Below are 13,505 nucleotides of genomic sequence, written 5' to 3'. Positions count from 1 at the left end.
TTCAGTCGCAATATACTGTTGTTTAGCGCAGTTATTTGTAGCTCAACATTCAGGCTTCAGCATCAGCAATTAATGTATTTTCTTAACAAGGGTTACCCAAAACTACAATCTAACAAATTCCATCTTTCGGAAACATCAGAATTTTACCAACAAATACACAATTACAAGCCTAAATCCATCATCTACTATCATTCCCAGGCTTCCCCACCTCTGGTATCTACACCACCAAGGCCTCCAGATTTCTTGACTGGTTTACTGAATTGAAACACAGGGTGCCTGCAAAGTTTCTTCACTCCCTTTCTTAAATTCAGCCTGTCCAAGAACCGTTCTGTATCCCCACCTAGGCACTCATTCTCTTCAGAGACCGTGTCACACATAGCATGTGTACCATTCCTAGAAGTTGAATTCCGTTCATCAACCTCAGGCTTCCTGTGAAAGCTCCAAAAACTCTCTCCACTATCATTTTCAAATCTGTATTCAGCTGGACTTCTTATATAATTTCCTAAGATGACGTGTCCATCAGCAACATACACATTTGTTGTTTGCTCACACGGCCCTGCACCAATTTCCCTGTTCAATTTTGGTGATGGGGGGCCATTCTTGTTGCCTGGAGATTCTGAGCACGAAGAGAGCAACATAGCTTCAGCAACTGATTCTTCTCTTTCTCTAAGGGTTTTTATGATCAGTGTCTTGAGAAAGTTCATAACTTGTACCGCGTGGACAAGTGCAGTCAAGGGATCTGCCATCTACAGAAAGGAGAACCAGTTATTTACATGCTATACTAGCAAATTGCAAATAACACTATTTCCTTGGTGGTTGCTCTGCAAGACTGCCAGCTAATGCAAGGTTTCTAAGAACCTGTATTCAGTGATATCCTACTCATTTTATCAATTAACTTATCCAGTCTTCTTAATAGTAACCCAGGTTGGAAATCCATCAAATAATATTAATTTCTATACCAAACCAGATGGAACCCAACAAATCAAGGCTTTGATTACCCCAAATTAGTGGTCGTTATTTCATTATTTTATCAGCCCCAAAAATGGGGCCTATATTTGACCAGAACCATACCACTAGATGGAACCCATCAAATCATGGTTTCCAATACAAATTTTAGGGTGTGTAATGTTTGACCACCACAAGGGGATTTCCCACATAAAGCCTTGCATATGCACACAAACAAATAGGTAAAACTGTCCACTAACCTGAGTCATGTTGGGTGCGAAGACCATTGCAATATTGCGGGCATTCATCTTATTGTGATGTTCGTGCTGTACCACATCTGACATCAGATTGATGGCCCAATCAAGCAATGCAGCCTCTGTTGGTGGCAGTAGTCTTGCAAGTTGAACGCACTCTTCTTCTGTGTTGCAGTGCATCACCTGCTCTGGTGTAAGGGAGTCTAGCACCCCTCTAGGAAGTTCTCTAAACCAAGCCTGGACAGCACCAAGAGATCTTAGTAGTCAAGCTACAAATGATTCAAAACATAGAAAGGAAGCCAAATGGGCCTTTTGGGGACCAATTGAATATATTTAAGGACAAAATGATATAATATAACAAGTGGATTTTTTGAAACCAATGCCTAAGCTTTGCTATGAATTTCAAGAATTCCCTGGGCTTTTTTATATGACAAGTTTTTACAGTTGTTGCAGTCATAGTTCACAGCCAGGAAGTAGTTGAAACCATTCATACCTATACAATTAGGATCTCTGACAGTCTGACTTACTAAGGATATGAGTTACCTATAGGCAATTTTGCTCTTAACCAGATTGTTGTGGGGAGACAACTTGTGCCAGGTTTTGTTTGGGCTCACCAACCAACCTATTTCTTGGACCAAAAACAACCATAGCCCCAAGTACCAAACCTAGGATGAAGTAGTTTTCAACCCATTACCTCCACCTAGGACCTATCAACCCCAATTTGAAATCCAATTGAACATATGGGTGACGGATTGAATTCAAAACTGGTCAGATTTTCAGATATTTGAATCTCATCCATGTTTGATCCACTGCTTCAAAATACTTACTTTTTACAATAAAATCACCAATGACTAAATTGTGGAGGAAGAACCCTAATGACTTGTATATACACAAAGGGAGAAAAAAGAGCTTACAAACATGAAAAACCAACTAATTGTAAAATATAACCTATATGCATTTATATATTAGATTAAAAGTTTGCAAAGGTTCTTTATCCAGTCCACCCCTCCCCAAGACCCCAGCTAGCTGGGACCAACATTCGGGTAATTGCCTTCTTTTTATATATTTACATATTAGATAATGTATATATGTACACACGCACACACACACACACACACACATTGTAGGGCTGGCAGAGGTAGGTGAAGCAAAAACTTTACTCCGTCTCTCTGGTTTAATGAGGTGCTGCCAAGATTAAATAGCAAGCTCCTTCCATGGGGAAAATGATTATGTAATAATTATTCAGTTTAATATGGAAATTCCATCTTACTATGGCTGTTTTTTATTGCATGTAAAACAAAGGAAAATGAATGGCTTCCTCAAAAAATGATATTCAGTAGGAAAATGAATCTTCCCAATTTTTCTGTCCTTTGGCTTAACTTGGAAAGCAAACCTGAATGTTGGCAAGTATGTAGATGTCATGAGAATTGAATCAAGAAGACTAACCCTCTTTCTGGAAAATGACTTTAGAACGAATTCATTTTTCTACATTTTGGATAATATTTGTTTTCTATTTCCACATAGCATGCAACCAAACATTGTAAAATGGCATTGCATGCAGAATTGTTAATTTTCCTTCATTTTAAATGCAACCAAGTAGAACCTAAATTAAAGTCGAGATAATGACTTCAATCACATATGAAATGCTTCATGTAGAGAAGATGGGCTGAATGGCCCATAGGCTGTTTATCCTTTTTATCTTTTATGTTCTTTGCTGTAATGGGCCTTAATCTGGGATTTATTCTTTCTTATATTATGTCTTTTTAATTTTCTGCCCAACTAGAGGCTTTTCTATAAATTAATAAAGTTTAACTTAATAAAATAGAATTAAGGGAGTAAGAGAAGAGATTATGTTCAAAAATCTCTCTCTGAACCCAAGTTGCCACCACCTTCTTCTCCTTCTCTCCTCTTGAACTCTGATTTCCGCTACTTTCTTTTGAATTTTTGCAACTTTCTAAATAGTCATTTCTTCTCAAAAGGTTGTTTTTCTTCTTGGTATCAGAGCAGGCTCGTTTTTTCCATTTTTTCACCTTTTTTCCCATACACTAGACCTGTTCATGGGCCGGGTGGCCTGACAGGCCGGCCCGACCCCCGGACGGGCTTGAACATGCTTATAGGCCCGCGGGCTTAAATTCGGGCCAAAAAGCCCGGCCCGCAGTAAATTCGAGCCGGGCTCGGGTTTTGTCAATATTCGAGCCGGGCTCGGGTTATGTCCATTTGAATAAATTTTTTGATTTAGGAATGCAAAATTGTGTTTTAAAATATAAAATAAAGGGAAAAATACCATCTTGTAGGCCCATTGTTCATTTAAATAGAAAAAAAAATACTATCTGAATTTTTAATTCTAATTTGAATAGGGAAATTGTATTTTTTTTTCACTTAGGTCGAGCTTCGGGCTTCGGGCTCGGGCTCGGGCTCGGGTTTCGGGATTTTTACCAGGGCCGGGCTCGGGCCCAAGTTATAGGCCCATTGGTCGGGCCGGACTCAGGCTCAGGCCTAGTATATTTTCATTAGTGACAAGTGAAACCCCGGCCTGAGCCCAGCCCAGACTCGGGCCCATTGGTCGGGCCGGGCTCAGGCTCGGGCCTAGTATATTTTCATTAGTGACAAGTGAAACCCTGGCCTGAGCCCGGCCCGGCCCGGCCCATGAACAAGTCTACCATACACAGTGTGGAGAACTTCATCGTATAAATAGTTAAAGAAACCTATTTCAGCCCAGTTGTTAGTGGTTTCTAGAGAGAAGGGGACTAGTTTTGTCGTCCTCTTGACAGATTCAAGTGTGTTGCCTGAAACCCTAATTTTCTGGAGAAATCTGATTGCGGGCCCCACAGGGAGTTTGACCTAGGCGCTCAGTGACTGAAGGCCTTCTCATTCTTCTTCTTGAAGATCGAATCAAGTGGATTGGTGTTCTGTGAAGTCTACAAGGAGCGGTTGAGTTTTCTTTGTTTCTCCCAGCTTCCGGGTGCGATGCAAGTTACTAGTACGGTTGCATAGAGGTTGGCTCACAACACAATTTTTGTTTTGTCTTCATTTGTTGTTATTCAAAGTTGTTTGAAATCATTTTTTGAAGTATTTAAAAAGATGAACTCCTCAGACTTTGAAAACAAGCATGTTACTGAATTTGGATAGATTTCGAAAGCCTCTGTAGACTCTCTACTGGCTGTGACCACAGTCAAACTGAATGGAACTAATTATCTGGCTTGGTCACAATCAGTAAAAGTTCATATTTGTAGTAGAGGCAAATGGGGTTTTATCTCCGGGAACAAAAATGCTCCTCTGGAAGATGATCCATCATATGAAAAGTGGATGCAAGAAAATTATACTATTATTGGATGGCTTGTGAACTCAATGCAACCACAAATTAGTCAGCACTATTTGTGGATGAATTCAGCAAAGGAAATTTGGGATAGTGTTACTGAAACCTATTCCCAAAAATTAAACGTGGTCAGGGCTTACATGTTGAGAAGTGATGTGAAGAATTTGAGACAAGGGGAGAAACCATTAGTTGTATACTTCTCAATACTGAAATCTTTATGACAAGAAATAGATTTGATAGAAGTTGTAGCTTGGGACACCACTAATGATGTTGAGACCTATAGAAACTGGTTGAGAGAAACATGATGCTTGAGTTCTTGACAGGGTTAAATACAGAGTACGACATTACAAAATAAAATATTTTATCCAAGGATAGTATCTCACTGTCTCAAGCATATACCTTGGTAAGTAGTGAAAAAGGCAGAAGACTTGTCTAGGTCCAAGGGGCTTGTCTAAATGATCACTTTGCTAATATGGGAGTGAAACCCAAAGGGGTTGCAAGGACTCCAAGTAGTTCAAGAAAGAAAGAGATTATCTGTGAATACTATAAAAAGCCAAAACACACTAAAAACAAGTGCTGGAAATTGCATCATGAGCTCCTACCACTTCGGTTTCAAAAGAAGTCTGATAATATAAAGGCAGGGAGTGTCAATGTTGCTGCTGGTCCAGATAATGACAGATACCAAACTGAAGAGATGACGGCCAGTGAGCAGTTAGCAGCTATGAAGGCAGAATATGAGAAGTTTGGGAGGATGATCAGTCACCTAGAGGGTGTGACTTCTTCCAATCCTCCAGGAAATTCAACCTCTTCTGCATTTGCTCATTCAGGTATACAGGCTTCTGCCAATCATGCAACCATTTCAGGTAATCGTAGGATCCCTTGGATTATTGATTTTGGTGCTTCTGATCATATGACCAGCCTTTCTACTTTGTTTGTTTCATATGATTTACTTCCTAGACGTGACAAAATCACCTTAGCCGATGGCTCTCTTGCCCCTATCTCCAGCAAGGGAACCATCAAGGCTACAGACTCCTTGGTTCTTCCTTCTGCTCTTCATGTACCCAGACTAAATACAAACTTGTTATCTGTAAGTAGCCTAACCAAGTCATTAAACTGTTATTTAACCTTCTTCCCTTCTTACTGTGTTTTACAAGATCTCGAGTCTTAGAAGGTGATTGGGAGTGGTCATGAAGTGAATGGAATATATCTGTTGGATACTCATGGACAATGCCATGAACAACCTGGAAAAACTGCTTTTGCGTCTACATCTACAGAGTCCATCAGTTGAGTCATGTTATGTCATTTTCGTTTGGGTCATTTTTCTTTTTCTGCATTAAATCATTTATTCCTAGAATTGTTAAGGGAATTAGTTTGTCCAGTCTTCATTGTGAGTCTTGTGAACTGCAAAGCATTGTAGAAACAATTATCCTCTGAGTAATAAAAGATCTTCTTCTTTTAATATTGTGCACTCTGATGTGTGGGGGCTTATCTTCTATGAGTGGCTACAAATATTTTATTTTGTTCATTGGTGACTTTTCTCGATTCACTTGGATATTTTTTATGAAGTCCCGTGATGAAGTTCCCAAACTTGTGAGGCAATTCCATGAATTTGTCCTAACTCAGTTTGAGAAAAACCTGACCTGCTATATCACTGATTTAGGGGTTATTCATCAAAGCTCCTGTGTTAGGACCCCAGAATAGAATGAAATTGCTGAAAGAAAAAATAGACATATTATTGAAGTTGCAAAAAGTATTCTATTTGCCTCACATGTCCATACAACTGGGTATTGAGCATGATAAGTCAATGATGTTATACTGTGATAATCAGGCCGCCATCAACATTGCTCACAACCTAGTGCAACATGACAAAACTAAGCATATTGAAGTTGACAAACACTTCATTTGAGAAAGAGTGACTTTTGGAGAAGTGTGTCTACCTTTCATCACTTCTGAAGGACAATTAGTTGATTTCCTCACCAAGGGCATTCCCAAGGCTAAACTCAGCATGATACTGGCAAGCTTGGCATGATTGACATCTATGCTCAGCTTGAGGGGGAGTGTATAGAAGATGGGCCATTGGCCCATAGGCTATTTATCATTTTTATCTTTTATGCTCTTTGTTGTAATGAGCCTTAATCTGGGCTTTGTTCTTTCTTATGTTATGCCTTTTTAATTTTCTGCCCAACTAGGGGCTTCTCTGTAAATTATTAAAGTTTAAATTAATGAAATAGAATTAAGGGAGTAAGAGAAGAGATTATGTTCGAAAATCTCTCTCTGAACCCAAGTTGTCACCACCTTCTTCTTCTTCTTCTTCTCTCCTCTTGAACTCTGATTTCTACCACTTTCTTTTGAATTTTTGCAACTTTCTAAACAATCATTTCTTCTCAAAAGGTTGTTTTTCTTCTCTTCACAATATCAATATCTGATTCTATGTTATATATAGTTATATATATATATATATATATATATAAACAAAAACTATACCCACCAAAGTTGTGAAACCTGGATGGACTGAACAACCGGACCATTTGGTCATAAGTCACTATAAACAGGGTTCAATCGATTATTAATCAAGTGAAAATTTGGCTTGACCAAGAAATCTTGGGCTGACATGCATGAGAATGTAGGTTTTGAGCCTTAGAGAGTCTTATAGTAGCCACTTTGTGTAAAAGATCCCATAGGTTAGGTCCATATCAACTCCACCCATCCCAAGACTCTTGATAGCTTGGACCAACATTGGGTAATGGCTCACAATAAATACTTTATATATAAATCTGTCCAAGAAAGCTAAATAATATAATGTTGGCTAATGACTGAGGTTTTGAAAAATTCTAATGAATACCTTTATCAAACCTGCCAGACAATGCACATCAATTCCATGTGGTACAATACCCTTGTTTAGCTGGTTGCGAACGAACACTTCCTGGCTATTTTCAGCATTGATTCGGAATATTCCTTCTGCCTTCAAGCATATCATGCATGAGAGGAAACACTATAATGGTATGGGTAACAATTTCAACAGTAACTTTTATCAATTTGTTACCGAAAGAGACATACTTGAAGGCCATCTCCTGAATATAATTGCCTTTGCATCATGAGGAGAACGGTTGGGACACTGTTCCCCCTCTGGTCATGAGAACATTGCATTGACTCAGCTGAAACTCCAAACACACTTGCACTAAACAAAAAGTAGAAAAGATGATCAAGTCTAGGTTGTAGGGTAGTAGGAACAGAGAAAGTAAACAATTCATGACAACAACAATGTCCATAGTCCAGCTGTATGGAAATAGTTAGCTAACCCAAACATGATTGCTCAAGAATAAGTTCAGGCCATTATACCAAACAAAATATTATTAATATTCAAATACCTTTACAAGATCCCTCCATTTCAGAATACACAATCCACATAACATGTAAATAACCTTAAATTTCCTTCTGACTTCTCCAAATCCATCTACCTAGAAGGAACAGATATTGACATTTGTAACACCTCCAAAATCTGAAGCATGAAAACATAAGGATTTCTTTTTTTTTTCCTCATTAGATAATCCACCAAAAGATCCAATAAATTTGAATTTAAAATCCTATTCTTTTGATCAAGCCAGTTCCCAACTTCCTTCTACCACTCCAAAAGACTACTATAGTAATATTGGCACCCTTGCAATGTGATAAAGTTGATGAACTTGAGTTGTCTTTAACTGGAACAATTAGTACTTCTTGTGATTACTTGATTTGGAAAAACTTTTGCTCCTGTTACAAAAGAGGAAACGGTTCGATTCACGGTGAATGATAGGGCCACGGCTTTAACATCCTCCGTGAATCAGACTGTTTCCTCTTTTATAACAGGAGCGAAAGTCATCACACTTGATTTCATGTTATTTGCCCTGATTACAATTTTACAGAAGGCCCCTCACACGAGGGAACATCGGGAAGGGACTGGTGTAAGGTGGGACATATATGATAGAACAATATTAGGCAGGATGTGGATGTTCAAAAAAGTTTCTTAGGTGAAAAAGGTATGCTCTCTTGAGAAGGAGGATGGCTTGACCATTGCCACTTGTTCTTATTTCACATGTTGAACAGAGCGTCATCCACAAATTCACAGTGAATTACTGGCTACTTGACACTTGTGTATGGATTCAACTAACTAAACTATTGTGCAAAAACAGGATGTCATGATGTTCGTGTGCCTCGAAAGAGCCAGGGGTTCGCAGAGTTGTAACAGACATGAGGTTATGAATTACCCAAGTACATACTTCAAAAACAGAATCTCTTTATAGCATCAGAAAAATTGCATATTTCCAATAACGATGCTACATATACAGTATCTGAGTAAAAAGAGAACATCTTTTTAGCATTATGAAGCTTTGCTCCATTCCAATACTAATATTATATGTAGAGGTAAACGACTAGAAAGTTTTATGGTGATTCATTCAACCAAAATGATTCCACGAGGAATATGGAGGACTTTTCTGAGTTTCCTAACCTCCATTAGTTATTGAACCCAAAATTGTAGCCATGGTCAAAAACGCCTATATGAAGAATCCTTTCAGAAAGCCTACAAATAAACTATTTTGCACAAGCCAAGCATATTGATCAGAGATTCTAATTTGTATTCAAATTTTTATTTCCAGGGACGAACATGTAAGGGAAAACTGCCAAGCATATTAAGTAGAAAAGATTTCTCCTTCAAAAGCACAATATTTATGCTACTGGGGACTCTGGAAGGAACAAACACATATGTACAGAGTAAGAGAGTGAGACCTGGCACTGGGGACTCTGGCAGGAACGTCAGGCTGGAGCTCAACAGGCAAGCCGAGAAAGCCGTTATAGCGGTCGAAGGTAACGTGGGAAATATGCCTGACATCGGTGGGCCAGCTAATATCCATAGAACAGATGTCCTCCCTCTCCACGCTGCATGTCACCAACGACCTCCTCAACGCCGCTAGAAGAACTTCCAGAATGGGAAAATGGGGACGCTCATCTCTGGCGACCCCCTCTCTCCCCTCAGGAGGAACTATCAGAGGAGTCGATATTGGATTAGCGAAGTATTCATCGCCATCGTCGTCGTCATCGTCATAATCTTCCACTTGGTCGTCTTCGCTTTCGTCGTCAGTCAGATATAATGAAGGGCTTGTTGAAGTGGAGTCCAGCGCTGATATCCCTCCAAGTCCACAAGACTTGGACCTAAAGAGTTGACTCATAATTACCGGTTCTCGGCTAAAGTAGGATGAGTTTCAAAAAGAGAATGGGCTTAGGGCTTAGTGAAAATGATGAATTTGATGAGGCGAAGAAGAAGAAGAAGAAGAAGAAGAAGAAGAAGAAGAAGAAGAAGAAGAAAGAAAGAAAGGAAGGTTGCTTGGGTCGGGAGGGTAAACGAATGGTTCAACGAAGAGGAGGATAGTGGTTTGAGAATCAATACGGAGAGGGTGAGGATGAGGGTGAGGGTGACTGTGACGGTGACATATCCCTTTTATTATTTCTCAGTCTTGTTGGCTTCTGTACAGGAGGATTCAGAGAGAGAGAGAGAGAGCGCCAGAGAGGGGGGGTACTGGGTAGGGATTAGAAAGAAAGAAATGGAATCGTGGGCTCGTGACAAGGCGGAGACGAGCAACACCACAACACAACAACTGCACTACTACGCGAAATACAACGCGGGCTTTCAAAAATAATATAGAATGTCTTTTGTTTGTTTGGGTTGGGAATTGGGACTTGGGATTTTTTTTTTTTTTTTTTTGTCTGGTAACATTGGGGCCTTGGAAGGCGATGCGAAGGAAGAAGATATCTTGGTAGGACGTAGGAGTGGGGCTTGATGAAGGACAAGGGGCCGGCCCGGAGCTGGCCCACTCCCAGATTCCAGACTCGGTATATTTTACATTTTAACCAACCGTTATCATCATCCACGAGGCAGAGACATTTCACAAAATAGAATGCGCTGGGGAGGGAAGCTGCTTGTCCGTACGGTAGCTTCCCTTGTTTCGGAATTTGAGTTTTGGATTTTAATTGCTCCCCTTCCTATTTCCTAGTCCCTGCCCTCCTTGATTTTTCGGATCTTATTAATTACTCTGTTTTACTTTTACCACCCTCTTGCCTCTTCCATTCATCACACATTCATACCCCTTGCACTGCCTAGTCTTTACACCACTATCAAGCCTTATGTGTGATGTGAGGTTAGGAATTGTCTAATGAGATGATTCTATTAAGTTAATTAGTATTGGATCATGATCTTAGTTTGCATAGCTGAGGTTTTTTGTTGGTTCTGATTGGTTCATGAGAGGCACTTTTTACTTGTTAAAGGGGGACGACAATGATGAGAGGCAACTGGGCACCGATGAGAGGGACTCCCATATGCCAATGATGTAGGCACCTGATGTGCTAATGATGATAGGCAACAGTTGGGCCGGAGCACACCCATGTGCAATGGGCAACGAGGTAGCTCAATATGTTCAGACATGGGGTTGGCAAGGTGTAGAGACATGCTTAGGCTAGACCCATGTGCAGAGCCTCCCCACCATGGTGGTGGTGTAGTGCCAGTCCATGCACTGTCCTCATAGGCATGTGTGTGCCCATGAAGAACCCTAGTAGCCATGCTAACCATTAACTAGAGCCACCCTACAAGGGAAGTTGGTTTAAGAGTGCCAAAGTCAGGCACCCAAGGAGGTCGACCACCCATCCTCAAAGAGTACATTAAGCTTTTGAAAATCTACCTGAAATAACATCAATTCTCCTAAAAATCTTACGGGAAAAAATGACAATGGCATCTCTTAACGTAAGCCCGCCAAGTGTAGGCAAGGCTAAACCTGTGTTAAACCGTGACAAGATGGCCACATCACATGCTACATCGATTATGAGAATATTTGGTTTCATTGGCGTTTATTAAAAACCATTGTCACATCAGCATCACATAGGCATTTACACTTATTGGAGATGAAGCGAAATGAAACAATTGTTTGGTTTTACCGTTTATCAAATAAATGGTGGAAAATTGAAATACTTTGATTTTTGTGCATAGGACATTTGGGAAAACGTCAAATTTTTATTTTCCCAATGCCTCAATATTTCTTGAAACCAAATGCTGATGTGATATACTTTAATGGGTATTGATCTAAGATGAAGAATAAAAAACGTTTAAAGAAAATTCAACCAAACAACAAAAATAATAAATATTTAAAGTGAAAAAATATAAATAAACGTTTAAAATGAAAAAATATAAATAAATACCCATTATTTTGGCTTATAGGCCAGGTTATAAATCGATCAGCGCTGTGGCCGTAGACGATTTCACAATACATGCAGGCGGCAGCATTGTAACTGAGGTGGTCCATATGCAATCCAACAACATCTTCATTCTTCAGATAGAGTACTGGTGTTTCATCTTATAAACAAACCATTTTGAACTAGCATAGAGAGAGAGAGAGATAGTAGTTTTTGAGATGTCCAAGTGCATATATACATGCATTGCATTATATTTGTTGAGTGATGACCTGGTATAATTATGGGTGGTATCTTTTATTCTCTCTTTTCACAAAGTGCATTATTTATTATTTCCTCTCTCGGTTATTTTGTTCAAATAAAATGGCCATCATCATCATCATCATAATCATCATATGATCTGACTGGCCGGCGCTGGTGGCCTGGTGGGTGCGGGTGATGTTGGACTGCAATTCACCTTCCTCCATCTCCTTCTCTTTGTATCTCCGTTTGTTTTTCTACTTTTGTTGAGTAAAAAACATGTGTCGTTAGTTTAATTTAGCTCTGCTGGACCACAGAGAAAGGCAGTTGCATGTGACTTTGACGATCAATCGTCATCTCCCCTTGTTGACTCTTCGCTGGCATCTCTGCTTATTGATAGAGTCCACTATAATTTGCTATCCCAAATCCATTTGTTGGCTGCCTATCTGATTATGATCTTTTTTCCTTCTCTCTTTCTGGAATTTAGAAAACACCATAGACACCTGACTTACAACTCAATACAAAACCAATCCATCAACGTCAACTGGCCAATTATTAGATGTGAGTATATATGAAAATGGTGAACTTTAACCTCCCAACAACTCCTCCTCTTAAGCATCTAAATTAAATTTTTTCTTGCTTTTAAAACATTACTTATATACTGTGTCCATACAAAAAAATAAAAAAAGCCTTGGCTGTGTATGCATGGTTAGATTGGTTTGCTTTCAAGGCACTCTTTAGGTGTAAGAGACTCAACCTCACCGGCCACAAGCGCACAAGAGTAGGAGTAGGTGAAATATTATTCTCCAGTAACTGCTCAACTATATATCAAGCAAGGAAGAATTAATGTTTATATGTATAAATATGTATATATATATATATATATATAAACTCTTTTCAACCTTAAGTATATTATATCTAATGTATATTAGCTAGCTGTAATGTCATCAGCTTATCCTAGTGCTTTGGTTGAACCAAACTTGCATGGAATTGTACCACTGTCCATACACATGCCCCTTTAACCTAGCTAGAACGTCGATGCATCATGATCGATCAGAGTAGTCAACCCAAAAGTTGGTTGGCTTGTCATAGATTGGGGTGGGTTGGTAATTAACCAAACTTTGACATAATATTCTTGGTTGGAAAAACTTAGCAGCTGTTTGGAAACTTCATGAGCATGACACGTTACCCACTTAATTAATTCTTTATATATAATTTGTTTTTTTAATTTATTGCAATTATTCTTTTACGTACCCACAACCATGCTAATATGTCGTGCACACGAAGCTTAGAAACAGCACAGATTGATTTTTTCAAACAGCCAAACTTTTCCATTCTAGCCGCTTCAAATTCCAATAAATAATTAAATAGATTAATAGATGAGGTTTCTTCTTTTCGGTCTTTGTTTGGCAAAGGGAGATTGGGCTGCGATTACTTTCATACAATAGATTTTAATAAATAAATAAAACTGAGGGAATTGAGAAAGAAATATATCAAATTAATGGCGTAGAGAATAAATAATACCATGTGTTTTGAAC

At 39.1% G+C, this 13,505-nt stretch overlaps 1 protein-coding gene across 1 annotated transcript; it reads right to left on the bottom strand.

Moving 5' to 3' along the window:
- Positions 1–55: 55 nt before the first annotated feature.
- LOC148864316 (rho GTPase-activating protein 4-like) lies at positions 56–10,178 on the bottom strand. The gene is made up of 5 exons (XM_088977100.1): positions 9,280–10,178; positions 7,573–7,693; positions 7,358–7,477; positions 1,206–1,436; positions 56–746 (listed from the first exon to the last, which is right to left on the bottom strand). The coding sequence occupies exons 1-5, from the start codon at positions 9,717–9,719 to the stop codon at positions 189–191; spliced, it is 1,470 nt and encodes a 489-aa protein (XP_088833226.1). The 5' UTR covers positions 9,720–10,178; the 3' UTR covers positions 56–188.
- Between the last annotated feature and the right edge of the window lie 3,327 nt (positions 10,179–13,505).

This window comes from Nelumbo lutea, chromosome 3 (genome assembly GCF_056320005.1).
Source record: "Nelumbo lutea isolate HS-2025 chromosome 3, American lotus-T2T, whole genome shotgun sequence".
Classification (NCBI taxonomy): Eukaryota; Viridiplantae; Streptophyta; class Magnoliopsida; order Proteales; family Nelumbonaceae; genus Nelumbo; species Nelumbo lutea.
This window is presented reverse-complemented; position numbering and strand designations above follow the sequence as displayed.

What these genes read in the sequence shown, in the direction of transcription:
- LOC148864316 (XM_088977100.1), bottom strand. Translation starts at nt 9,719, where the DNA reads ATGAGTCAACTCTTTAGGTCCAAGTCTTGTGGACTTGGAGGGATATCA. An exon ending in ATTCAGGAGATGGCCTTCAA is followed by an intron (nt 7,478 to 7,572) that starts GTATGTCTCTTT and finishes ATATGCTTGAAG; the next exon opens with GCAGAAGGAATATTCCGAAT. An exon ending in GTCTGGCAGGTTTGATAAAG is followed by an intron (nt 1,437 to 7,357) that starts GTATTCATTAGA and finishes GGTGCTGTCCAG; the next exon opens with GCTTGGTTTAGAGAACTTCC.